The 26643-nt window shown below is 45.0% G+C and overlaps 1 protein-coding gene across 4 annotated transcripts in view; it reads right to left on the reverse strand.

Moving 5' to 3' along the window:
- KDM2B (lysine demethylase 2B) overlaps positions 1-26643 on the reverse strand; it is a 91289-nt gene that overhangs the window by 9238 nt on the left and 55408 nt on the right. For 2 of the 4 annotated variants that reach the window (XM_060269258.2, XM_060269259.2), the window contains 7 exons: positions 25001-25127; positions 21667-22118; positions 17723-17809; positions 9587-9811; positions 4055-4198; positions 2716-2803; positions 321-592 (listed from right to left, as the gene is read on the reverse strand). In XM_060269258.2, the coding sequence (XP_060125241.2) occupies positions 321-592; positions 2716-2803; positions 4055-4198; positions 9587-9811; positions 17723-17809; positions 21667-22118; positions 25001-25127 (1395 nt within the window). Of the gene's footprint in view, positions 1-320; positions 593-2715; positions 2804-4054; positions 4199-9586; positions 9812-14170; positions 14345-17722; positions 17810-21666; positions 22119-25000; positions 25128-26643 lie in introns of those variants that run through there. The other 2 variants (XM_088659412.1, XM_088659413.1) reach the window with 2 other exon arrangements.

The following is a 26643-nucleotide window of genomic DNA, read 5'->3' on the forward strand; positions in this document are numbered from 1 at the left end:
GACATCTGAAGGCAGCCCTGTTTAGGGAGGCTTTTAATGTTTAAGAAATTAGTGTATTTTAATGTTCTGTTGGAAGCCGCCCAGAGTGGCTGGGGAAACCCAGCCAGATGGGCGGGGTATAAATAATAAATTTTATTATTTATTATTTATTATTATTAGGTTTCCGACATGTCACATAAAAGCTAGCGTTGATCCACGTAGGTGGGCAAGCAGGCTGGGAGCATTTCCACAAGGCCTTACTCACAAGGCCATTTCCCACCTCTAAGGTCTCCCCAAAAAGGCCCAATAACACCCCCCCCCCACAGAGAGAGAACACATACCCGCTTCCTCATTGCAGGCTCTTGGGGCTTCTCAAATTTCCGTTTCCGCCGTGGGTGGACTTCCTCAGACTTTCTCCTCAAAAGAGGGTCAACAGGAGACTTCTTGGGGTGGTCCTCGGACTTTTTCCGAGGGGGCTCCTCACACTCGACTTTCCGCTTGGTGGCATCTGGAACAACCTCTTTGTTCTCTCGGTTGATCTTCTGCTCTTTCAGCAGAGAGCCGGGCAGGTTTGACGCATACTTGAACCCTGGTCCGCGCTTTTGCTTGTACGCCAGAGAGACAAAGCACACAAACAAACTTTATATCTTATGCTTTTGCATCGTGGCTTATAGGTAGTAATGTGGGTTTTCTGGAAAATGGAAGGCGGCAAACCTCTGAGCTTCCAGGTGTGGATGGAAGTTGCTGGTCAGCACTATCGGGGGGGGGGGGCACAGGCTTCCCACCCTGCCTCTAGAAAGTGATTTCACTTAGTAAACAAAGCTTTAAAAAGATTGCTGGCATTCACACCCAGTGAAATTTACTGGAATATTTGTAAAAACTTTAGAGGCAAAAGGATAGTTCAGCTGAAAAATATTAATTATTACTGAAACTGCCAAGCTTACCAAATACTGTATTTGCAACTGGCAGCCATTTACTGTCACTAATGATATTATGAAATGTAAATTTTTCACCCTGCATCACAGCTTATAAGTGGCAGCAGAAATTCAACCTACTGATTCCTTCCCAAGGGCCTGTGCCCACATTATTATTGAGTCAGAGGGAACCTTCTCAGCTCTCTCTCTAGAGCAGTGTTTCTCAACCTTTTTTGGGCAAAGGCACACTTGTTTCATGAAAAAAATCATGAGGCACACCACCATTAGAAAATGTTAAAAAAATTAACTCTGTGCCTATATTGACTATATATAAAGTAATTCTCCCACGGCACACCAGGCAACATCTCGCGGCACACTAGTGTGCCGCGGAACAGTGGTTGAGAAACACTGCTCTAGAGAGAAAGGGAGTCACTGTTCTCAAGCCAGAGATAAAGGGCCAGCAACAGTTGGCTCCACCTGCTAGCTCAGGCATCCCCAAACTGCGGCCCTCCAGATGTTTAGCCTACAACTCCCATGATCCCTAGCTAACAGGACCAGTGGTTGGGGATGATGGGAATTGTAGTCCAAAAATCTGGAGGGCCGAAGTTTGGGGATGCCTGTGCTAGCTCCTGCCCTCAAGGGTTGAGGGGGAAAGACACATTAAGAGTGCAATAACAGTACAATCACATCTTACACACATTTAATTTGTGTGATTTCAATATTGCACAGTTGAAATTGCACAGATTAAATCCACGCAACACTTTCCTGGTGTGAAAAGAGCTTTTAAGCTCTCTGCCTTTGCTTACAAGGAAAGGCCCACTCAGTGCACCAGCTGTGGGAAGGGTTAGGATGCTTGCACAGGGCAGTTTAAGTGTATGAGGAACCCTTGGAACTGAACCCCTTGCACAAGGTGAAATTGTAGTTATATATAAAACTCTACAAGGGAAGTTAACAGGGTTGGGATTCGGAAAGGGTTAAAGAGACACACCCTGCGCCTCCTTTCCCCTTGTCTGCCTCTGGCCAGAAGTGACTGGATCAAGTGTGTTAAATTAGTCCATAGGGAAAAATATATATTTTAAACACCACAGAGATACATGTATAGTTAGTAAGGTTTTATATTTAGTCTCTTTACAAAAACTAAACTAAAAGTAGAAAGAGAAGTCAGAGTAGGTTTATATCTTCAAATCTTGAAATCTTCACAGCGGTTAATATGGAATGGGAAGAGAGTTGTCCTTAATGCGTGTCTGGTTTTATATTTACAGTGGTACCTCATGTTACAAACGCTTCAGGTTACAAACGCTTCAGGTTACAAACTCTGCTAACCCAGAAATAGTACCTCAGGTTAAGAACTTTGCTTCAGGATGAGAACAGAAATTGTGTTCCGGAGGCGCGGCGGCAGCAAGAGGCCCTATTAGCTAAAGTGGTGCTTCAGGTTAAGAACAGTTTCAGGTTAAGAATGGACCTTGGGAATGAATTAAGTTCTTAACTAGAGGTACCACTGTATATTACACACACACAAATGTTTCTCATTTTTTGTGGGAGAAAGCAGAGAACATAATCTGGGGGGAGGGATTCTTGAAACTTCTCTGGGGTTGCTCAGTGATTAGTAGTAGCAGACAAAACTTTTCCCCAAGATATCTTCCCTGCGCTGAGTCATCTCCCTGCTGCATTGTGAAGCAAAGGGAGAAGCCTTGGGCACATTTGCAGCTACTCCTACTCAGCAGTGAGATTAGCAACTTAGCGTGTGTGTTTAAAAAAAAAAAAGAGGAAGGAAAAAGCACAGCTCCCTCCCAGCAAACACAATTAATTCCAGTGAAACTCACTTTCCCAGTTTTGCCAGCGTGGTTGCACTTTGGGCATTCCCAGCAGTTGGGCAGCTCTTCGTTGACGAGGCCGTCTGATTCCCGCACCTGGGAGGAAAAAGACACAGAACAGGAGGCTACAGATCAGCTCCCAATATACAGGCAGGCAGGGCTTGGCGTTTTTAAACAAAATGCTCTTTGAAAATGTGTTGATAGTTTACAATTTATGCCAGTCAACTACATTTTGAATCTTTCATCCAATTTATTCTGCTTCATCTAGCGCAAGCACAAATAAATCTTGCCCATCTCCCCAGTCTCTGAAAATCTTACTTCTACACCCACATGGGGATTTTCCTGGATTCTAAAGTCTAGTCTATAAACCATATCAAGAGGTCTTCACAATGAAGAAAAGAAAGGCTTCCCAAACTAATATTATGGGAGAGGATAACAAGGCTAGCAAGGGAGGGTTGGAGCATACAACAGATCCAAGAAATGCAACTGGGAAATTCTTCCTTGGGCCTAACAAATAACAACAATTTTATTCTTTATACCCCAGTCTGAATGGGAAACTAATTTGCGCCACCACCCTCTTGCAGTGACGTTCCAGGCATTCATCATATGGGGGCAATTGCAAGCAAGCATAATTACAGGCAGGCTGGCCCAGAACCCTGCCATAAGCCTGCCTGTCTGGGTCTGGGTCTGCTGACATGGCATTTTCCCCTTTAGTGTTTTCAGGCATCAGATCCAAGAATCTGAAATTTTATGCACCATAGCAGACAGAGCCCTTTGGGCAGAGAAGAGAATGCCAGAGAACTCCTGAATATTAAAAGAGCACTGCTGGATCAGAGACAAAGGTCCATCAAGTCTCGGCATCTCCAGAATGGCCAATGAGATAGTCTTCAGAAAGGGCAAAGCAATGCTCCACTGGATGTCCCTAGCACCTGGTACACTGCTCCCGAACATGGAGGTTCCATTTAATCATGGCTGATAGTCTCCTCCTCCAGCACCACCATACATTTGTTCAATCTTATTTTAAATCCACCGGCACCAGTGCCCACCACCACATCTTGTGGCAGAGAATTCTATCCATTACTTGTGTGTTCAGAATTCTGCTTTTTGCTGTTGGCTCAGGACTGCAGAAGCAGGAGGGTAATCTGGCTTCCCCTGGGCCCTACTGGTCTTTTGGCTTCAGGCAACAAAGAGCCGTGGGCTACTGAGCTGCGAGTGGTCGGGCAGGTTGTAGGCTGTGGTGGCTGCGGGTAAAAGGAAAGGACTGCCAAACATGCCATCATTTTGCAAAAAACATGACAAAGGCCTGTTTTGATGCAGCTTCTGGACCCCACCTCAGAGAGCCCTTACCTTGAGGCATCCTGGGTGTATGATTTCATTGCAGATGGAACACTCCATGAGCATGAGGTTGAACTTGCCCTCCTCCTCCTCCACCGTATCTTCTTTCCCTGCTTCCCCACACACCAGGCACACGGCCGTGTGGGGCAGCACTGGCTAAACACACACACACAAACAGGAGGAAAGGAGTAGAGATCAGGAAACAGGCAGCAACTTATCAGCAAAAGACATCTGCGAAACCTCCCCATCCTCTCAGGCCGCAGCACTTTCTGTGGCTGGTTCTTGTAAAGGCCTGAGAAGCCCAACATGTTTCTGATTCTGTGATTCTATGTCTTCCCAAGGCGTTATCGTAACATCACACAAAGAGGAAGAGGGGCTGGCAAATTTGGGGTGTCCCCAACCTCTGAAATGAGACCAGGAAAGCATGGCAAGCTCTGCGCCTCCTGCTGAGGAAAGAGATTCCACTGTTGCAAAAACTAGTCCCCATACCCTGGCTTCCAGCTCAGAGCTTGGGGGGGGGGCTCACTTAGGCTCTGTGTTGGGCCAGTGTTCTGAGCAACTTAAAGTTGGCTGTTCTGGAAAGCAACTGTTTGAAAGAAAGTTCTTCCTGCATTGCAGGGGGTTGGAATAGATGACCCATGGGGTACCTTACAATTCCAACTCTATGCTTATACAGTTCTATGATTCTGCTCCAATTGCTTCTGTAGCCCGAGTTAGGGGTCCCAACTGAGGCACCCTGCCTCTTGTGTCTGCCCTTGCTATGACAATGGACATCCTGGAAGAAAGATCTCAAGAAATGAGAGCTGATTGACAATCAATAAAAGAGATCACTCCAGTCCTGGAGGGCAGTTTAAAGCAAGCGAAGCAGAAGGGCTTCACATACAACAGTTAAGTATTATTATGTTTATTTATACCCCGCCTTTTTCCTTAATGGGACACAAGCTAGATATAAAAATGAAAATCAGACATAACATAGAAAAAATAATTAAAAAGCAATTAAACATTGATCAACGTAAAACTATAAACATATATAAAATCTATGAAAGCCATACCAATCATTATAATGAAAACAGCATGACACCAGCCCCTTCATTAAAAGCAACCGTTTCCCCATTCATGTTGTAACATGAATGCCTTCACCTGCTGGCAGAAGGACAGCAAGGACAGCAAGCCTGTCTAGCTTCTCTTGGGAGGGACTTCCAGTCTATGAAATCTGTTGCCATAGCATGTTCCAAAGGCCAAAACCATTAAGTGGGCTCTTAAAGAAGCTCAAGGACCACCTCTACCCATACGAACCGACCCAGACCCTGCAATCATCACCTGAGGCCCTTCTTTGTGTGCCTCTTCCATGAGAGTTTTGGAGGGTGGCGACACGAGAACGGGCCTTTTCTGCAGTGGCTCCCCGCTTATGGAATGTTCTTTAGGCACCTGGTGAAATGTTCCTCTATGACCAGTCCTTTGGCCTCTAAGTGTCTATGGCCTTTTAGAAGTAGGTGAATGTTTTATATATATTTATCTTTTTCTCTTGGTTTTAATGTATCTAGGAGGATTTTTTGGTCTGTCTGTCCAGTTGCGAGTTGCTTTGGGTTGCCCTGGGCAAGATTCAACAGATAATAAATTCAATAGATAATATTCAATAGATAATAAAATAATAGTTAACCTGCTGCAAATGTGTCACCTGTGGAAGTTTGGAAACTTCAATCATTGGCTGGATGGGTGATCATCTTGCGCTCATGTTTCAAAACATTTCAGACCGATCTGTTGGTTTTAAGGAACTTTATGTCTGCTGCTCTTCATTTGTCATTTCAAGATGATTATTTAATGCTACTACTTTAGTATTTTGTTTCGCCTGGTTTTCTCTTCCATTTGTTTGTCGTTTGTAAGTCACTTTGACTGTTTTACACAAAAGCGGTTCAAAAATAATTCATTGAGAGCTGGTGCAGAGTGTGGCAGCCAAGAGCACAGTTGCTCGGCTGCAAGCTTGCTAGGTTGCCTTTGGCAAGCCATCGCCTCTCAGCCTCAGCTCCCTGTCTGGTGATGCTAATACTGACCCACCCAAAAGGGCTGCTATTGCAGCTACGGCCAAGACAGGCACTCTATTAATATGTGCCAAATAAACACTCAGCTTTACCATTATTATTGGATGGTACAAACTTTTTTTAGATGGTTTCAAGATTGTTTCATATATATTACAGTGCCTACTGAAGTTTTTTTTCCTTACTCTAGCAGACATTTTAACTGAAGTATGATTTTGTAGTTTTAAACTGTTTTTACCTTTTCCAAATTGTATTTTCTGTACACTGGTTAGAGAAGATGGTAGTTAAGCAGTATATAAATCGTTCAAATAAAAATAAATAAATATTGCTCAGTTATGTTAAAAACGTATTCTTATGGCTCTGGGTTTTTAAAAGAAATCAAGATAGTGAGGTTACAGGGAACCAGACAGAGGGCCTTCTCGGTAGTGGCACCCACCCTGTGGAACGCCCTTCCAACAGATGTCAAGGAAATAAGCAGCTATCCTATTTTAAAAAGACATCTGAAGGGAGCCCTGAAGGCAGGGAAGTTTTTAATATTTAATGCTGTATTGTTTTAATATTCGATTGGGAGCCACCCAGAGTGGCTGGGAAGACTCAGCCAGATGGGCAGGGTACAAATAATAATAATAATAATAATAATAATAATAATAATAATAATAATAATGCTTTCTAAAGACATAATCTAACTGGAAAGTACAGGCTATAATTAGGTGTGTTAACTACGTTCATATGCCACCTTCCATTCAGAGTTTAAGGGTGCAAGCACAATTCTCTTCTTCCCATCCATCCCAATTTATCCTCACAACAACCCTGTTAGGCTGGGTTAGCCTGACCCAAGATCACACCGTGAGGGGATTCCTAAAGTGGGCATCCCTGGTCCTAGTTCCACTGTCTAACTGCTACACCACACCAGCTCTTTTAATTGCAGAAATATGAGCCAGTGAATTAAGCAACATACTTGAAGAGGCATGCCTCCTTTGGTGGAGAAGAGGGGGATAATGCCTCTCTTTCTAAAATTATCATTTTTTCTTTAAGTACAGGCAGCACCCAGTTTACGCAGGGGTTATGCTCCACGGCACTGTAAGCGTCGGTGAAATCACATATAATTGAAAAGACCTGCAAACACTCTACCCTTTCAGTGATGTCTTTATGCCATTTCCAGGTCACTTCCGGTTTCTGAACAATGCATGTATATGCATGGTCATGCCCGTATTGAAGGCGTGTAAACAAGGGGCTGCCTATACACGAAAGTGTAACACTGTCCAGAATAATACAATTTACTTTCATTCTTTAAGATTATGAAAATAGACCACTCAGATTACAGTGGCCTATTTTAGGATAGTGGGTAGCATTTGCATTTTTAATAAATATTATTTTTAATAGGGAAGACCTTTTTAGCCTCCAATCCTATAACCCCTTACCTGGGAATAAGCCCCAGGAAGTTCAATGAGACTTTCTTCTGAGTAGGCATCTATAAGACTACGCTGTAAAATTAATTCAAGGCTGCAGCCTTAGTTATAATCCAAGGATGTCAGTTAAGGATTCCTAGCATTCAGGGATGTGACCATTCCCAGGTTCTGCACAAGACTCTACATTTCTTCTGCTTTCTGCAACATCCCTGTGCCCAGCAACTCAGGTGCTGAAGGTCACTTAATTGCCCTTACATAATGGAGACACAAATGCAAACAGGGGCTGCTGCAATCTGCTACAAGTCTTATGAAAAAAGGGAGTGGGGAGAGAAAGAAACAAAGGCGCTGTCAGTGGAAAAGCAATAATGATTAAAAGAAAGGATTATAAATCACCCCTTTTCTGTAAGCTGATTCTAAGGCTTGGAGAGTTCTGAAAAGCAGATGCTTTTAGAAGGTAATTCACATGAATAAAATCCTACATCAGATAATGGAACATGGACTGAAATCCCTCACTAGAGAGACAAGTAGCTTTAAAGACTGGGATTATTCAAGAAGAACAGAACACAAAGGTAAGGCAGATTTGCACAACAGTCGTGATATTGCTTCAAAGGAGCCACTGGAACTCACCCTTGGGCAAGCACCATTGATATAAACAGGCACTTGTCTCCTCAAGACAGCCCCTAACAAATGCCCAGGAGATTTCACCAGCAAGATTGTGCTCTTCAGCAGGGATAGGGAACTGTACATGGGGAGGAAGAAGCAGCCGAGCTGTAGCTGCTGCTATGTCATGATGTTGAAAACCAGGTATTGTCCAGCTCCACTCCCATCAACCCTGACCTGCTAGCTAGGGATAATGGGACTTGTAGTCTAACAACAGCTGGGGAACAAAGTTTGAGAAACACTGCTTTCAGTGCAACCTCTCATTTAATGAGACCCCCACCCTACTATCCTAATAAGGAGGGAACAAGCTATTATTGTTATGGCTTTATAGAGGGGCAACACAGGACAAGTCGATCCAGAGAGTCCATGGCTGAACAGAATTTGTACCCAGAGGTGTAACGCCATTGCTCTGTTCATTGGAACACATTTAAGGGGAAGGGGCTGCAGTTCAGTGGTAGAGCACCTGTTTTGCATGCAAGAGGTCCCTGGAATCTCCAGTTAGGGCTGGGGGTGCCTCTACCTGAAGCCCTGGAGAGACACTGCTAGTCAGGGTAGACAGAGCTGAGCTATGTGGATCAAGGCATGCTCTGTGGCAGCTTCCTATGTTTCTATGCTTTGCAATCAAGAAACCTAGAAATCCCGGTAACAGGTCTTTGCCTTTCTCCAGTGAGGAAATTCAAGTTCTACAACAGAACACTCGGCGCAAACTCAGACATGTTAGGAAAGTAGTTTTTTAAAAAAATGTAAAAATGTAATAAATAATTAAATAATAAATAATAATAAATAAATAATAATATATATACAGTAAGCACATAACTCACTTGCTACAACAGCTCCCATGGCTACAGGTCTGTTTCCCAGCACAATTCAAAATGCTGCTTTTGACCTATAAAGCCCTTATACAGCTTAGGTCCAGGTTATCTGAGGGTCCATCTTTCCCCATATGAACCTGCCCTGGGCCACCTGAATAGGCACACTTGGTGGGGACGTGGGAGAGGGCCTTCTTGGTGACTGCTCCAGACTCTGGAACCCCTCCCTGAAGAAGGCAGACTGGCTTCCTCCTTCTTGTCGTCCTGCCAAGAGGTGAAGACTTTTTTGTTCCAAGAGGTTTTGGGAACTGATTGCTTCTAATGAAAGGGCTGGTGTGGTGCATTTTAATTGTTATTTGTATGGTTTTAATAGATAGATAAGGATAGTTCTAATTCTATCACTATTTAATTGTTTTTAACTATTTTTTCTATTTCTAGCACTTTTTAAAAATCTGTAAAAATTTTATTATGTAAATAACAACAACAACAATTTCCCTGCATTTGTACTAGCCTGCCTCCTAGCTTCATCATTTGTGGTCTGTGAGCACCAATTTTGCCAAAACATTTCCAGGCTTGTCACCCAAAGGTGATTCTCAATCATTGCACAAGACGATCAGGCAATAGGCTTACCGCAATGCACTGCCTCATAATGCATGACTGCTTCATCCTGCCAGGCCCACCAAACTTCTTCATGTCCTTGCAGAAGTGACACTCGCCACACTCTGTGCGCAGGCAGGCCTCGCACTTGCGACATCGCGTCCTCCTCCGGCGTGCTCCTGCAGTTGTCCGGTTTGCCGCGAGCTTCACGGCTGAAGCAGGGCCCAATTTCCCTTTGGGTCTCCCAACGGCCCGGTTCTGGGAATGGCAAGCAACAACGGCAATGTTTAAAGAGCAACAATTCCAAGTATTTCCCATACCCCATTTCTCAATCCTTAGCTTATGAGCAAGGATAATCGTATTCTAATCATTATCCCTAGTTTGTAGATGCAGGAACAGAGGCTGCAAGGAATTGGCTCACTTAAAGCCAGGCACCAGAACAAGGCATCCTGCAGAATCTTCTGGAGTCCTCAAACCCCCTGCTGCCATTTAAACTAAGATTTGGGTCGAGTTCTGGCAGGACTGCACGGAATTAATTTCCCAACTCAACTCAAAGTGCAGGTTTTGACCTACAATGCTTTATGCTGCTCAGGGACTCAATATTTCAGGGGCCACCTCGTCCCATATGAACCTTATCATCCTGAGACCCTTCTCTGGATGCCTCTTCCGAGGGAGGGAGGTGCAGAGGGTGGCAGCAGCAGCAGCAGCAGCACAAAAACAGGTATTCTCAGGGGTGGTTCCCCATTTATAGAAGGACTCCAGGCACCATCTTTGCTTTTAAGCGCCAGACACATTTTTTTTGTTTGCCCAAGCCTTTAATTGTTAATTGAGAGTAAAGGATCACTGTGGGGTGAGAGGACTTTTCAGTACTCATAGAATCTTTTAGTGAAGTGGGTAAAATTACACTCACATCATGCAAACTATGGTTCGTGATTCTACACCTCTTTATCCAACCTTTTCTTAAAATCACCCAGAGCAGCTTACATGCCTCTCTGCCCGCTTTTATTGTTGCCACATCCCTGCAAGGTAGGTTAGGCCATGAGTCTCAGCAGTCTAAGCACCCAGTTCCAGACTGACACAAAAGTCACTAGACATCATACAGGCAAACAACTGACATTTAGAGACTCCTATTTCCAGGAGGGAAAAACATGTGAAGTCTGGCTTAAGCTTTCGTGGGATGCATAATCCTCAGTTGGCAGGTAGGGGGGGATGTAGGAGCTAGGTGGCCAATGGTAGCATGGTCTGTGGCTACAGCTAAACGCAGGCAACATTAAAACAGTGACCTTTCACAATGGCAGTAATTGGTGATGGCCCAAGCATCTTACCATTTCTTGGTATATTAACACCTGTAAAGGTAGAGGAAACCATCATCTCTATTCAAAACTGAACTTCTTGGAAAATGTAATCCAGCAATTTCACACTGGAATTTCCCTTTACAGCCATCCTAAGCCAAGTTGTGTGTCCTGGTAGGCAACTGAATTTAAAGGCATTACCAGTTACAACTGTTGGGAAGGGTCGCCTTTCTTACTGAGCTCCAACAGAATTGTCAGGCCATAGTTGTAGCATTCTGTTGCCATTTAACTTCCAACATTCTTCCCAAATACCTGCCAGATGGGGATTATACTTGCTTCTGATGAACTGGACCCCAGGTTAAAGGTGTTACACAAGTCTCTTTATTATTTAGATTAGAACTTCTATTCAAGACACACTTACTTGGAAGTAAGTGCCACTGAACACAGAGGGACTTACTTCTGTGTAAACATGCACAGAATTGCACTTTTGGGTACATGACATAAAATGAGCCGTTAAAGTTTTATTTTATTAAGTGAAAGAATGTTCCTCTTTCAGGGAAGCCCCAGGCAGTTATTTTAAAACTGCGACTCATCATTGTTACAGAAGCAAGGTAAATACCACAGGCCATTAGCCAAGGCAACAAACAGAATTGGAGCAATGGCGCCCAGCAGGAAAGGGGGGGGGGGGAAGAAAAATGTAAAACCTATGTTAACGCAGCCTAAGAGCAGCCTGTTCATACATTGCACAGTAGCTGACTATGACTGCTACTCACTGTACATTGGGTAAGCAACTGCAGCAAGTAAGAAAGGCAGCGACCATAGCTCAGTGGGAGAGCAGATGCTTTGCATGAGCTCAATCTCCCAGGTAGGCTGGGACACCCTGGACAGCACTGAACTAGCCAGACCAATGGTCTGACTCCACAGTACACATAATGCAGATTTGCAAGCGAAGGATTCCCTTCAATTTACTCTAATCTAGACCTAGATCTGACTATGTCATGTGTGAATTAGCTGTATCACAGAATTGTAGAGTTGGAAAGGACCCCAAGGGTCATCTAGTCCAATCCCCTGCAATGCCTGAAGTGTCTGAAAGTGTCTATATGTGCGCGCGCGCACACACACACACACACACAGCAGCCCCTGTGCTTCTTTCATATTTCTGAAGTAGGTCTACAATGGAGCAAAATAAACCCGCTATAACACATGCTCTGGATTATTTAATGCAGTGTTTTTCAACCTTTTTTGGGCAAAGGCACACTTGTTTCATGAAAAAAATCACGAGGCACACCACCATTAGAAAATGTTTTTAAAAAATTAACTCTGTGCCTATATTGACTATATATAAAGTAATTCTCCCACGGCACACCAGGCAACATCTCGCGGCACACTAGTGTGCCGCGGAACAGTGGTTGAAAAACACTGATTTAATGATCAGTTCATTAACCACATGTTTTCACACACCCCTCTCATGACCATCTGAAGCAACAATTTAGAATTTCTTTTGCTATTACTGTAATAAGAACTGTTTAGAAAGATGTCCTGGTGTGGGGTAAGACGTTGAATTTTTGGGAGTAGTTCAAGAAGAGCTATACTGTACTGTACAATTTCACAACACATTTAAAGCAGATGATGATGATTATATAGAACAGGCACCCCCAAACTGCGGCCCTCCAGATGTTTTGGCCCATGATCCCTAGCTAACAGGACCAGTGGTTGGGGAAGATGGGAATTGTAGTCCAAAACATCTGGAGGGCCGAAGTTTGGGGATGCCTGATATAGAACGAAGGCAAGTCTTCTAACCAGCTTATTAAAAGTGTCAAATCCATCCACTGCACAGGCGGCCTGATCTTCTATGTTGCTAAAAACACTCACTTCCAATTTCAGCTGTCAATCAGCATGTAAACCCTGGCTGCCACATTATTCACTTGAGACCTAGAACTTTGTGGTTACCAGTGACAGGGTCTGCATGGTGGCAGCTTCTCATCCCTGAAACTCCCTCCTCACACTCCTTTGCCTGACACACACCTTAATGGTGTTTAGTTGCAAAGTAGAAACCTTGTTAATTGCCAGGACATTTGGTGGCTTTTTGTTGAAGCGACTGATTTTATTATTTCTATTGCTATTTTACTTTGTTGTTTTAGCACTGGTCTTATATCAATTAATATGTGTGGTAAGCCACACCGAGAGCTGTTGTTAATAGGTGTGGTAAATTACATAAACACAGAGCAATTCAAAATTGTTCAAGGCCATATGCCATTAGTCTTCAATACGCAACAGCAGGTACTGTGACAATTTAAAACGATGTTTACAGTGATGTGAGAATTTCTGGGCCTAGATGTTACAGCAGGTTTATTTGGAAGCAAACTCCACTGTGTTCAGAGTGCCTTGTTCCTGAGAAAGTGTGCAGAGAATTACAGTCCATGCATAAGATCAGGCTGTCCAAGTAAATGGGCAGCAATCCTTGCCAGAGTAAAGTTTGCTGAAATCAGTGCAACTTGCTTATGCATAAATGTGAATAACGCAGCAAGGTACACTGTGCTCAGCCTATGCATGTTTAATCATAAGTAAACCCAACTATGTTCAATGTGCCTTGTTCCTGGGTTCACACCCTTAATATGATGGACTCAAAAGCAGTAGGCTTGCAGTCTGCAAAACTTCATACCACAAAGACATTTGTTAACTTTTAAGTGCCAGGAGCTGCTGTTTTGTTTTGTAAACCCAAGCCAGCACTTGGGACAGGATTAGTCCCAGAGCTGAATGGAAGCCCTTTTATATGGAGCAGCTCAGATCCATTCACACTCCCCCCACAGACTCACCTCATCCATATAAAACAGCACCTGGGATCTACGTCCTCCCCCCACCCCCCACCAGCTCAATCAACAAACCTTTCTATTAGCAAAAGTCTGCATAAAATGTCAATTTCAAAGCTACACCAACAATGGGTGTGTCGGGTTTAAAATACACCTCTTTCTGACTTCCTCTCCTTTCTTTCAACAAGGGGGGCAAGAACCAAGATGAAGTTCCCGAGGAGCCGTTTCTTGGAGCACAAAAGCCCCTCCCCCCTTGCTTTATGCTGACACAAGGAGGGATGCTCCCCGCCCCCTCCCCCGTTTGGAGGCTTCCTTCTGGCAAGGGGCGGGGGAGGGGCGGAGGGGGATGCAGGCAGGGCTTCTCTGGGGCTACATTGTCTCTCTCCCCCCTCAGACGACGCCCTCCCCCTCCCTTGCATCTTCCACTGAGGGACACTCGGCGTTCTTGGAAAGCCCCCTCCCTCTTCAAACTTTGCCTTTAAGAAGCCGCCCCCTCCCGCTCCCCCTCCCCCGACCTGGTCGTGCTCGGGCTCCCGCTCCGAGTCGTCGTAGTCGTCCTCGTCGGGGCTCACCGACATGGCCATCCTCCTCCTCTCATGGCGGGCCCAGGCAGCAGGAGGGGCGGGAGGCGGGCATGGCGGGGAGCCGCCGCCACTCGGCTCGCCTCGCCTCTCGCTCGCCACACGGAGGGAGGGAACTCATGCATATGCATGAGGCCGAACCAGGAAGGGGCTGGCCCCCGCAAGCCGGGCCAATGGCAGGCCGAGAAGGCCGGGGCTCGCAGGGGGAGCCTCGCCATTGGCTGCCAGGGGGAGGGGGGAGGTTCGCATCTTTATCTTGGGGTCAATAGGACTTCATTTTAGGTGGACACCCCCCCAAAAAAACAACAACATCCTGAAGCTGGGCTGTCCCTCCTCCACCTCACGCTTCCTCCTTATCTTTCCTGGTTTTTTTTAAAGAATGTTCCCCCTCTAGATGGTTTCCAGAACAATTGGAAGCAGCAGTATTTCATTAGATGAAAATACTGTAAATCTTTTTTTAAAAATCTTTTCCTGAGTACATGTGTCTTGGGGAGGGGGGGGGAAACAATCTAATAGTAAGTTGGTAAGACTTCTGCTATGTAAGTGGGTGTAGCACACTAAGGTCAGAAAGGAATTAGCTTTATCTGTGCTTAAAAACAAAAACCAACAACAGTACACTTACTTCAGAGTAACCCCCATCAAACTTAGCCAGGCTTACTTTTCAGTCAACCAGCAGAATCATGGAATCATCGTAAAGTTTGAAGGTACCCCAAGGGTTATCTCTAGCTCAACCCGCTGAGATCTCAACATCATACAGGACAGATGGCCATCCAAACTCAGTTTAAACACCTATGAGGTAGGAGATAAAAGGGCCAGTCTCTGCCCTGAGGGCCCAACAATCTACATTCACAGCACTTTAAATATTTTAAGTTTCATAACCCTTGCAACAGCTTTGTAAGGTAGGCCACCGTTAGCCCTGTATTGCAGCATATTTAGACTAAGAAAACAGTAACTGATCAGAAGCCACTCAAGTAGTTGGACTAGCATTTTTCCAGCCCGAACGTCTCACACTTAGCTGCTGTGCTCTACATGCACTTTCCACTTAAGCTGGCCTTATTTTCCTGAAATTAAGCAAGCAGGCAGCCATGGTCATGCAGTTTCGCCTCTGCTTAAACCTTTTGGTCGGCACCGATTCTCTTATGAGAGAGGAAGAAGTGGGAGCAAGCCCCTCTCCTTAATGAGCAAGGTGTATCCTGCCTCTTGAACAGATTTACTGATATACTCAACAACACCTCCGCCCCCCCCCCTCCAAACAAGTTCCTCCAGTTTTTACAATACATGGCAGAAGGAATGGCTAGCTCTTCTCTGAGAACTAGTTACAGGTAGGTAGACGTGTTGGTCTGACGCAGTCAAAACAAAATTAAAAAATAATCCTTCCAAGTAGCACCTTAGAGACCAACTAAGTTTGTCATAGGTATGAGCTTCAGATACACTGAAGAAGTGTGCATGCACACGAAAGCTCATACCTATGACAAACTTAGTTGGTCTCTAAGGTGCTACTGGAAGGATTTTTTTATTTTGTCTTCTCTGAGAAGCAACTCTTTGTGGCAGCTTACACACGGAGCGTGATCAGCGAGTGGGTGGAAATGGTTATGGGAAAACCAGACAAGGCACCCCAACAAAAATTTCTCTGACATGATTCTCCTTGAGAGTAACCCACAAAATCCTTAAACTGTACCCTTCCCACTTTCCAATTTGAAAATTATGGTTCCTTAGCTTCTCTCTTGGCCCAAAATTATTCTGTCAGTTGCACTTAATTTTTAAATGATCTGTTTGTGTTGTACAAACCAACAGGGTCACATTTAAATCACATGACTTCCTGCAAGAGTCTTGGGAACTCCAGTTTCTTAAGGGTGCTCAGAACTGTAGCTCTGTACGCAGATTCTTTGGGGAAAGCCAAGTGTTTGAATGGTGTGGATGTGATCCAGTCAGCTGAAACTGATGAACTACGTAAAAAGTTGGCCTATATACGCATCTAAATCAAAGGTTTAAAATCTAATTTTGGTTCAATGTCATTGGACAAATCCTCTCAAAATCAGTTGATTTAATAAGCTTTTACATAGCCTGACAAGGAAGCACCCCCTAAGGAATGTGGGGCCCATGTTCCCTCATCAGCAGACCACCAACATAATATTGGAACAAATTTAGAAGGAACACAAATTCTAATAACCAGGAACTGCTTTAAGTATTCATTGCTCATATAGTCAAATGGCTCTCACATCCCCTGCTCCCGGACACCTCACCCAGCATCAACTCAGCATCAGAATGCCTGAACCTTCACCCACTGTGTCACTTTTGTGATCCTTCACAACGGCAGGGATTGGTGATAATATAATCTGAGCATTCCTGCCCTTGACTAAATGTAGGCCTGAAGAGAGAAAATGGCTTCCTGTCCCATTTAACTCAGCAATGCTAAAATGGCTGGGTTATCACCTATCACTGCTGCTGTGGATTCTTACCTTGCATACATTTTAACTCTGAATTGTCAGAGATTGCACTTTTTAAGTTTGATTGCCATTTAACGTCTACATTTTCCCCAGTACCTGCTAACTGAGCATTACACTTCAGACATCAGATGAACCAGTTCCCACTCCACATAAGCTTATGTCACAGTGAGATTTGTAGTGGCACCATAAGGCACTTTGTTGTTTTTGCTGCAACACGCTAACTCAGTGGTTTTCAACCAGAGTGCCATGGCACCCTGTGGTTCCTTGAAGAATGGTCAGGGGTGCTGCAGGCAACACTGGCCTCTGTCCCTCATTCCTTCCCTCCCTCCCCTGATGCCCTCTCACATCTCTGCTTCCCAAAGGTTTGTGTGGCTGTTTTTTTGCAGCAGCCATGGCTACAAGTTCCCCAGGCAAATGGTGCCTCTGGGGCTGGCCAGGGGGGTGCTTCCCAGGCCCCTGTGGGGCAGTTTGAGGCGGCACCTCTCTTTGGGGTGGGGAGTAGCTCAGATACCAAGGATGGCAGCAGTGGCTGCCTGGATGAGTCCCAATGGGAGGGGAGGGGAGAGGAGGCAGAGGGAACACTCCACAAGGTAGGGTGTTTGAAAAAGGGCGAGAGGCCAACTCTGCAGGCAAGGGGTGACATAACTGAGCTCCTGAGCCCCACAGGGGTGCCGCTCCCTAGTAGGTAAAAGGAGCCATGGACTTTAAAAGGTTGAAAAGCTCTGTGCTAACCCCTTGGGAAAGTGCTCCTTAATAGACACAGTCCTCTCATGCCCTTTTGCTATAGAATGGTCATCTGAATACAACGCTACCTTGTGTGTTCTTCAACTGCCAGTAAATGCTGCAGCCTTGAAAGTGATGCCAGATAAAAACCAGCAGTGCTGCCCAGCTACAAGGACTGAGTGTTTACCCAGGTGAGTAACTACTTACTGGCCAGGCTCCTACCAAGAGCAACCCTACCAAGAAATGTCAAAGTTTGGGGAGAGGAAAAGGCATGGAAATGGCTATTTTTAGACAAGTTCAACTCCAAAAACCCTACCTTTGCATTTTTCTTAGGCCACGATACCACTGGGACCCCAGAAATGGCAAGATTTTGGTCATCGTCTGCATGCTCCTTCAGGATGTTCTGTTTCGAAAAGAAAAGAGGCTAATTAACCAGAGGGCTGTGGGTGCAAAGACCTGGCACACCATGACTTGCCAAAGGGAAGAGAATCGGAAAAATGTAGCGAAAAAGTTAAATGTTATTTTCTGCTTCGCAGCTTGGAAATAAAGATGTGGAAGCTTCACCTCAAAATTCTCATTTTGTGGATGAGAGGTGGAGATCACTCAGGAAGCTTTCAGGAATGATACTACTAATGTCTTATTACAACCTAAGAAGCAGAGGGGGGTTAAATTGCTGAAACAGTCATGTTTAACTGGAGCAATCGTTTGGCTCCTTACTTTTAAAGTATGCCTTTTCCTTTAGAACAGTCTTCCCCCAAACTTCCAGATGTTTTGGGCTACAACTCCTATTAGACCAAACTAACACTCCGAAGCTTCTGGCAGGCACCAAGCTGGGGAAGGTTGGTTTAAAACTGCTGTTTTTCTCAAATGTAATACATGTGCAGATTCTCACCGACTAACCAAGTAAGTTCTGTGATTAAATCAACTTAAGATTTCTTTAAATTTCTTTATAATAAACCTGACTGTAACAGGTTTTTTACTTGTAAATTTCCTGCTGACGGAGACTATAGTTTATGAAAGTGTTTTCAGTCTCTAAGGTGCCGTGCTATAAGTCTTCATTGATTTTGCTGCAAGAGATTAATATACAGCCACTCCTCTTGAATTTATTTTTTCAAATATATCTTTATAAATAATGCTCATTTTCCTAGCAGTAAGCACTATTAATGATAATCTGCAGACACGTAGAGGATTGTGCTGATAGGAGATAGGGAAAGAATGGAGACGGAAAGGGATCTTGATATGAACACAAAAAGCACATTGTGAGAATTCTAAGCCCACATCCTTCAATCTTCTTTACACTGCAGCAACCAACATTGATATTGTCTGGGGGAAATAGGACATGGGCAATTAAACAGACGATAGACACTTTTTCATGCAGCAGAGCTCGTTTTCACAGACACAACCCACGTTTTCTAGCATTCAGCGTTAAGTGCCTGACACTGAGGCAAAGAGAACTTAATCAACAAAGATTGAGAAATTCGTTAAGGCATTAGCTTTAGCGGACAACAATATGTCAGAAGCAAGAGAAGACTCTAGTCACCTATGATATCTTATGCCTTAATAAATTGGTTAGTCTTTTAAGGTGCCACAAGACCCTTTGTCATTTCTACTGCAGCAGGCTAACACACAGCTGCCCCCTGAAAATTATTACAGCTGAATCAGCTTCATGCAGTGTCCACCTGCCCCCACCACTAATCAAGTGAGAAAATCCCTTTGAAAGGAAGCTGTTTGTTTTCCTGAGCAACAAAAAGCAAAACCTCAGTTTCCTACACGTGTCATGAGCTTCTAAATCAAAGTTTAAAGTGTTTTAAGAGCAACTAGTAGTAGTGCCTCATTAAGTGTTTTCCTATTGTACAGTATTTAAACACCTGGGGTGGGGTGTGTGATACAGTTCCGTAAGAGAACTGCACCACACACATGGGGGAAATCGCTCATTGCGTGGTGGCTGCTTCGCCATTTAAAATCTCCACGTGCACAAACAGTTAACACATCCAAAGGACGCATTTCTTTGTCCCCAACACAGAATCAAGCTAGGGGTTGTGTTGCAATTCACACCACTGCCGTTCCTGATAGTCTGCAGAAAAGGTTAATAAAACTCCTTCCTTGTGCCTCCTTTTCTCTATCCTACCCTTGCAAATCCCTCATCGAGACCCACATTTTCTGTAAAGTCCTTGGGACAGGGACCTGTCTTCTTTTTGGTGCTCTGTAAAATGCCACAAATACTGATAGCAATATAAGGATCCACATTAGTTATTAGTCATTTAGCTAACTGAGGTGACAGAAGGATACCTACCTCCAATGCTTAAAGCTCGTGTGCAGGGAGATTCTGGTGGGTGGCAGCATTCAAAGAATCAACCCTGACCCACCTTGTGAGATCTGCAGTGGTACAGATTCCAACAGTTCAAAACCAAGCAACATTGCCCAGGCCCCTCTCACCTGGATCATGTTCCACACACTCCTAGGGCCAAGGATGGGAAGCCAAGGCCCTCCAGGTGGGGCTGGACTACAATCCGCAACATCCCTAATGACAGCCCCAGCCAGCATCACCTGATGCAGGTTGAGTCCACCACCTCATCTCAAAACTCACCACTTCTTTGAAGCTTCTGGAATGACCTCTCCCAAAACCTAACAAAGCCTCTCACATATCCTTATCCAAAATGTAAATGAAACCTAATGACTACTGCCACCCACATTTATTCTTTGTTCCCCTGACTTAACTCATTTTATCTTGTCTGATCACCTATGAGCAGGGCTATTTTCAAGGGGAACTTGCTGGAACTCACTTTCGACACCTCTCAGGTGGGTGCCATTGTCATTCTAAGAGTACAAGGGAGGTGTTCATGTGAATTCTGGCACCTATTTTTCTAGAAAAATAGCACTGCCTATGAGGAGTAAGCTGGGGGACCCAGGTGGCGCTGTGGTTTAACCACTGAGCCTAGGGCTTGCTGATCAGAAGGTCGGTGGTTCGTATCCCTGTGACGGGGTGAGCTCCCGTTGCTTGGTCCCAGCTCCTGCCAACCTAGCAGTTCGAAAGCACGTCAAAATGCAAGTAGATAAATAGGAACCGCTACAGCGGGAAGGTAAACGGCGTTTCCATGTGCTGCTCTGGTTTGCCAGAAGCGGCTTTGTCATGCTGGCCACATGACTTGAAAGCTATACGCCGGCTCCCTCGGCCAATAATGCGAGATGAGCGCGCAACCCCAGAGTCGGTCCCTTTACCTTTTTATGAGGAGTAAGAATTACCTTCAGGATACTAACCAGGCAAGAGAAGCATTTGGCAAATTGAAGAAGGGTCAATTCCATCTCTCCCTCTCTCTCTTCACCCCCCTTCCTATTTTTCTTAAATTTATATCTCACCTTTCTTCTGTCATGAACTCAAGGCTGCATACATGTGGCTCCCCAGTCATCCCTGTGATGTCACTTGCCAATGCAGAAGCAGACAGGCAACAAGCCAGTTCTGTGGGTTCTTAACTTTTCAAGGCTGAGATATGCAGTTAAGAGTTCTCCCAATACCCTAACTTGAACTCATGAAGATATGACCTTGAAAAGCTAAACTCTTATATACATATAGTACCTGAAAAAGAACCAAGTCACATCCAAAGCAGGTCTACCACCCCTAGCCAGAGGCTTTGAGGATTCCACTCAAGTGGAAAGGAGTCCCAAAGTGTTGTGTGTGTCTCCCCACTCCCTACCTTCAGGGCACATACCCAGAGACTTCCCTTCTTTTTGTCATTCAGCTCCTTTGAATGTGCTTTACTCCTAGTTTTGGTCTATGTGCAAGAGCAGTTGAAGAAGCCAAAATAGTGGCAGCTTCTGAACCCCTACAAATGAAGTGCTTTTTCTGTGAGAACATTAACAGAAGATGTTCCACTCCACTTCACTCTTTCCCAGGTGGCTTCTGTCCACCACAGAGAAAGAAGAGCAGCAGAAAACTGTTGAACCTATGGCTACATACAGGGAATTGTTGCTTCTGGATGTGAAGATCAGTAGGATAGGCCCTCACTGGGTTCTGAAACAGTCCTTCCTTTCTGGCTCCGAGATTTACCAAGATTTACCAAGCTGAGCAGAGGAGAACTCTGGGATTATCACCACATAACTACATCAAACATATTCTTCTACCTTGTGGGGTTTCTGTGTAAGGCATGTGAAGTGCACAGAAATCAGGACCCATTCTCCAGATGGATTTCCAACTGCAGGCTGTTTGGACAGCCTCCTGACATCACAGAGCTTACCATTTTTAGAAGCAAAACATCTACACACCTTCATATCCTCCAGCAGAGACTGAGGATCCTCAATGCCTTCAGGTATACATTTCTTATTCTCCGGAAGGGATTCAAGTTTTTCAACAAGGGCTTTCAAACCCTTCAGTTCAAACTCTGTCAGGTGAGTCCATTTCGCCGAGACCTCTGTAGCTGGGGAGCCCGTGGGAGTTTTGGGATAGTCTGCCGGTGTTGATTTTACACTTTCTTCTGACTCATTGGACAAAGTCCTTTTGAGGAAGCGGGGGGCTGTAGATTTTTGCTTCCTCCCTGAAACCTCCTTCCCTTCTGAATGTATACTGTTGGGAGAAGACGATCCGTCTGCCAAGGCCTTGGGGATTTTTTCCAGACAGTCGTCCTTCTCTTCCCGGGTGTGGACATCACACGATTCGTCATCCATGTCTACCCAGGAATCCGATGAGAAGCTATCTAAGCTGCGTTTCCTTGTTGTATCTGAGACAGATGAGAAGAATTTTTAATGCCATGATGCTGGACTTGGCAGCTCAAAGGCAATAGCTAAGGACAGTCCCTAGACCAGGCACCCCCAAACTGCGGCCCTCCAGATGTTTTGGACTACAATTCCCATCATCCATGACCACTGGTCCTGTTAGCTAGGGATCATGGGAGTTGTAGGCCAAAACATCTGGAGGGCCGCAGTTTGGGGATGCCTCCCCTAGACCATCACTAGTATGGTTATTTATTTATTACATTTATATACCATCTTTTATCTTTCAAGGATCTCAAGGTGGTGAACATGGTTCTCCTTCTCCCCATTTCATCCCCACAACATCCTGTGAGGTAGCTTAGGCTAAGAGATGGTGACTGACCCAAGGTCACCCTGTGAGCTTCATGGCTGACTGGGGATTCAAATCCTGCTCTCCCAGTTCCTAGACCAACACCCTAACTATTATGCCACACTGGCTCTTGACTAGGCTGGGCTATTTTTCTGTGCACCAGGAGCGGTTTTTGTTTTAAACTGGAGAGCACTTAAGAAATACCAGCACTGTCTGAAGAAGATGCTTCAATCAATGCCATCTCCAGTTTAAAAGGATTAAAGGACCCCTGGCCATTAAGTCCAGTCATGAATGCCTCTGGGGTTGTGGCGCTCATCTCGCTTTACTGGCAAAGGGAGCTGACGTTTGTCCACAGACAGTTTTTCCAGGTCATGTGGCCAGCATGACTAAGCCGCTTCTGGCAAAACCAGAGCAGCGCACGGAAACACTTTTTACCTTCCCGCCGGAGCGGTACCTATTTATCTACTTGCACTTTGAGGTGCTTCTACTTGCACTTTGAGGTGCTTTCGAACTGCTAGGTTAGCAGGAGCTGGGACCGAGCAACAGGAGCTCACCCCGTTGTGGGGATTCGAACCACTGACCTTCTGATCGGCAAGCCTAAGGCTCAGTAGTTTAGACCACAGCGCCACCCACAAAGGATTAGTAGCCGGTAATGGTAGAGATATCTGCCTGTATCACTGGAGAGGTGCTACTAGTCGACATGGACAACTCTGGGATAGGTGGACAAATCTAGCGTAAGACAGCTGCCTATGCTCCACAGCTAATTGCAAGCCCACCCCACATGGCCAAGGAGGGCATTCAGCTTTCTCCCACAGACTACTACCACTCACCCACCCAAAACTGCAGCCTCATTTGATACCGTCTATGATAAGCTCTTATCATAGGGGTCTTAGGGACCCAGGTGGCACTGTGGGTTAAACCACTGAGCCTAGGGCTTGCTGATCAGAAGGTCGGCGGTTCGAATCCCCACGACGGGGTGAGCTCCCTTTGCTCGGTTCCAGCTCCTGCCAACCTAGCAGTTCGAAAGCATGTCAAAATGCAAGTAGATAAATAGGAACCGCTACAGTGGGAAGGTAAATGGCGTTTCCATGTGCTGCTCTGGTTTGCCAGAAGCGGCTTTGTCATGCTGGCCACATGACCTGGAAGCTATACGCCGGCTCCCTCGGCCAATAATGCGAGATGAGCGCACAACCCCAGAGTCGGTCACGACTGGACCTAATGGTCAGGGGTACCTTTACCTTTACGATAAGCTCTACCACGTAATTCTGCAAAGTATATACCGTATAAGCGTATAAGACGACTGGGCATATAAGACGACCCCCAACTTTTCCAGTTAAAATATAGAGCTTGGGATACACTCGCCATATAAGAAATACGACCTGGCGTATAAGACGACCCCCGACTTTTGAGAAGATTTTCCTGGGTTAAAAAGTAGTCTTATACGCAGGAATATACAGTAACCTGGCTATATGTTATGCAAATTAAGCATGCAAAGTTGAACTATCTACATAATTTAATGCCATGTGAGTGAGATGAATAAACACCCAGCAATAAAATATAATGGGAGAGGATTTCCCCCAGCAAATTATTTGTCAAAATGACAAATACCTAAGTACAGACGGTCATTTACCCTCACTAGATTCAACGTGCTGCCACCTGCCTTATTGCAGGGCAAATCTGAGGGTAAACTATACGCGGAATGAGTCTGCCCCTGCGGCTTGATGGAGGTAGAAACCGTCTCCCATGCCTTGTTACGTTGCCGTTTTTATGGGGATATATTCTCGGTATTCATTACCCCTGCTTTGCAAAGATCTTCAAATGAATCCGAACTTCAATGTCTAAAATCCCTGGTAGAGCACAAGGATCCTGAGATCCCGAGTAGCAAAACAAGTGTTGCTATCATAATGATTAAGGCCTTAAACGATAATTTTAGGTTGTATTTTAGTAACTCAGTTTTAATTTATGTATTTTAATAACTGTTGTTATATCTGCATTGTCTCTGTTATATTTGATTGCAAATTCAAATGTATCCCTATTGTGTTTTATGATTTCATTGATATGATTTCATGTGGGCTGGAACTGGTCTGTGGCCGTAATAATAAATTCAAATTCAAAGAATTTATTCCAAGTGCTGAAAAATGTACTTCCTTTGTGCAGAATTTAGGTGTGTGCCCTTGGATGCCACCCTAGCCCTTCTGCTCCCATGTGTCAAAGGCACCCAGTTAACCCTCATTTCTTTGGGAGGATTCAAAACCTGCAGAAACACAAAAGTATACATATCTGAATGTGTGTTTCGCTTGCTCACAGAAGACCTTGAGAAATATCATTTCCTGGGGGAACTTGGTGTGCTGGTTAAAATGCCCGAGGTTCAAGCCACACACTTGCTCCTTTAGGAAATGATAAAATAATTCAGTTCAATCTCCACAATTCTTCACCGTTATGATTTTAGACCCATTTGTGCACAGAAGCAAAAAAGCAAGGGTGCCGTTCCATCTTCCTGCCTGTTCACTCCGATTATTAACTGCAAAAGAATTCACTCACCAATTAACATTGATTCTTTCAGATACTCTTTGCTGAGGTGGGAGCGCTGGGTCACGCAAAACACGTATCTCTCCAGAACATACCAACACATCTCATAGTAGAAAGGGTAACGGAACTTGGCTTGCACCTGAAAGCAAAAAGGGAAAACATTGGTCAATCTGGGAGGCAGGGAAGTTTGCTGCTCCTCAAGCCTGTTATCATCTTATCGAGAGCACAAGCTGCCTTTGCAGGAGCGGGAGGAGAGGAAGAGAGGGGCGGGAGCTGAGAGAGATGGATGCCTTCTGCATACACAATGAGCAGCCTGGCTTGCCTTCCGTGAACTAGCGCTTCATTTTGTGGTTCACTAATTTTACACCTTCCTGGGAGGGGAGAGGAAGGGGGGATGAAAGGGGAGGGTGGAATCCTCACCATGGATTCTTCCCCACCCCCAAAACACACAAACACACACACACACACACACACACACACACACACACACACACACACAAAATAGAACTTTAATTTGATATATTACTCTTCCCACTTCTAAGCATAGAAATGGTGATACACATGTTAGTCTCCAGAGGATGCAAGTTGAGAATGTGTATGTTGCTAGATGACCTAGGTAAGAGTTACCTCCCATTTTTGCACAGCCACATGAACACACCGCCAACAGAATGAGAACAAAAGTACATGCTGGAAGGCGCCTCTTCACACAACACATCATTAATAGACAGAATTTGCCCCAACAGGTTGTGGTGGCGTCCACTGGCTTTGAAAGACAACTAGGCAATTTCACAGAAGAGCAGGAGAGGTCTATTAATTATTATCGGCCACGGCAGCGAGGCAGAACATCCAGCATCAGAGACAGTATACCTCTCAGTGTCAGGCACTGGGGACAAGTAAGGGATGACTGTGTTTATGTGTGGGCTTTTCCAGAGGCATCTGGCTAGCCATTGTGGGGAACAGGGTGCCCCTTTGATCTGATCCAGCAAGTCTCCTGTTATATCAAATGCAGGGATGCTGTCAAAGGTGGATCCCTTCGGGTGCTGAGGTTTTTTTCCTTCTGTACCACATACCGGTAGTACCACTCATGTTGTGACATCATTCACTCTCCCTCTCTCACACAGCAGAGAAGGGGGCTGAGCGGAGGTGCCACATTTCAGAGGAAAAAAGGAAAGGACCTCAGATTCTGGGGAAGAGTGAACCTTTGGCAGCGCCCCACCCTCTGTGTTCCTAAATATCAGGGAGGCTGGTATCTACTTAAAAGACTGAGAGCCCATGACACAAAACAGCCTACCATCTGCAAATGCTTATTCCTCCCCCTGGGATGTAAATATAGGTCTCAGAGCAAAACACAATGTTGAGTGGCTGGGCTCTCCCCAGCATTGTACTCTGCAGCAGACTCAGCAGCCCTAGAGACTAAGACAATAACAATAATAAAGGGGGGGGAGTGCAGGGGCTCTGGTTCTTCTTTGAAAAAGTGCATGCAAACCTCAAGCATTGAGATTAGAATTTATAAAAAAATATATTACTAATTCTATTACTATCATGAAGACACCATATCGCTGCTTCCTCAGTCGCCAGATGTGGTGGTGAACATGTGTTAAAGGTTTCTACAAATGAACTCGGCACTAGTGGGGTTGTGGGTTCAAATCCTGGTC

The sequence above is a fragment of the Zootoca vivipara genome, chromosome 16 (assembly GCF_965207765.1).
Source record: "Zootoca vivipara chromosome 16, rZooViv2.hap1.1, whole genome shotgun sequence".
Lineage (NCBI taxonomy): Eukaryota > Metazoa > Chordata > Lepidosauria > Squamata > Lacertidae > Zootoca > Zootoca vivipara.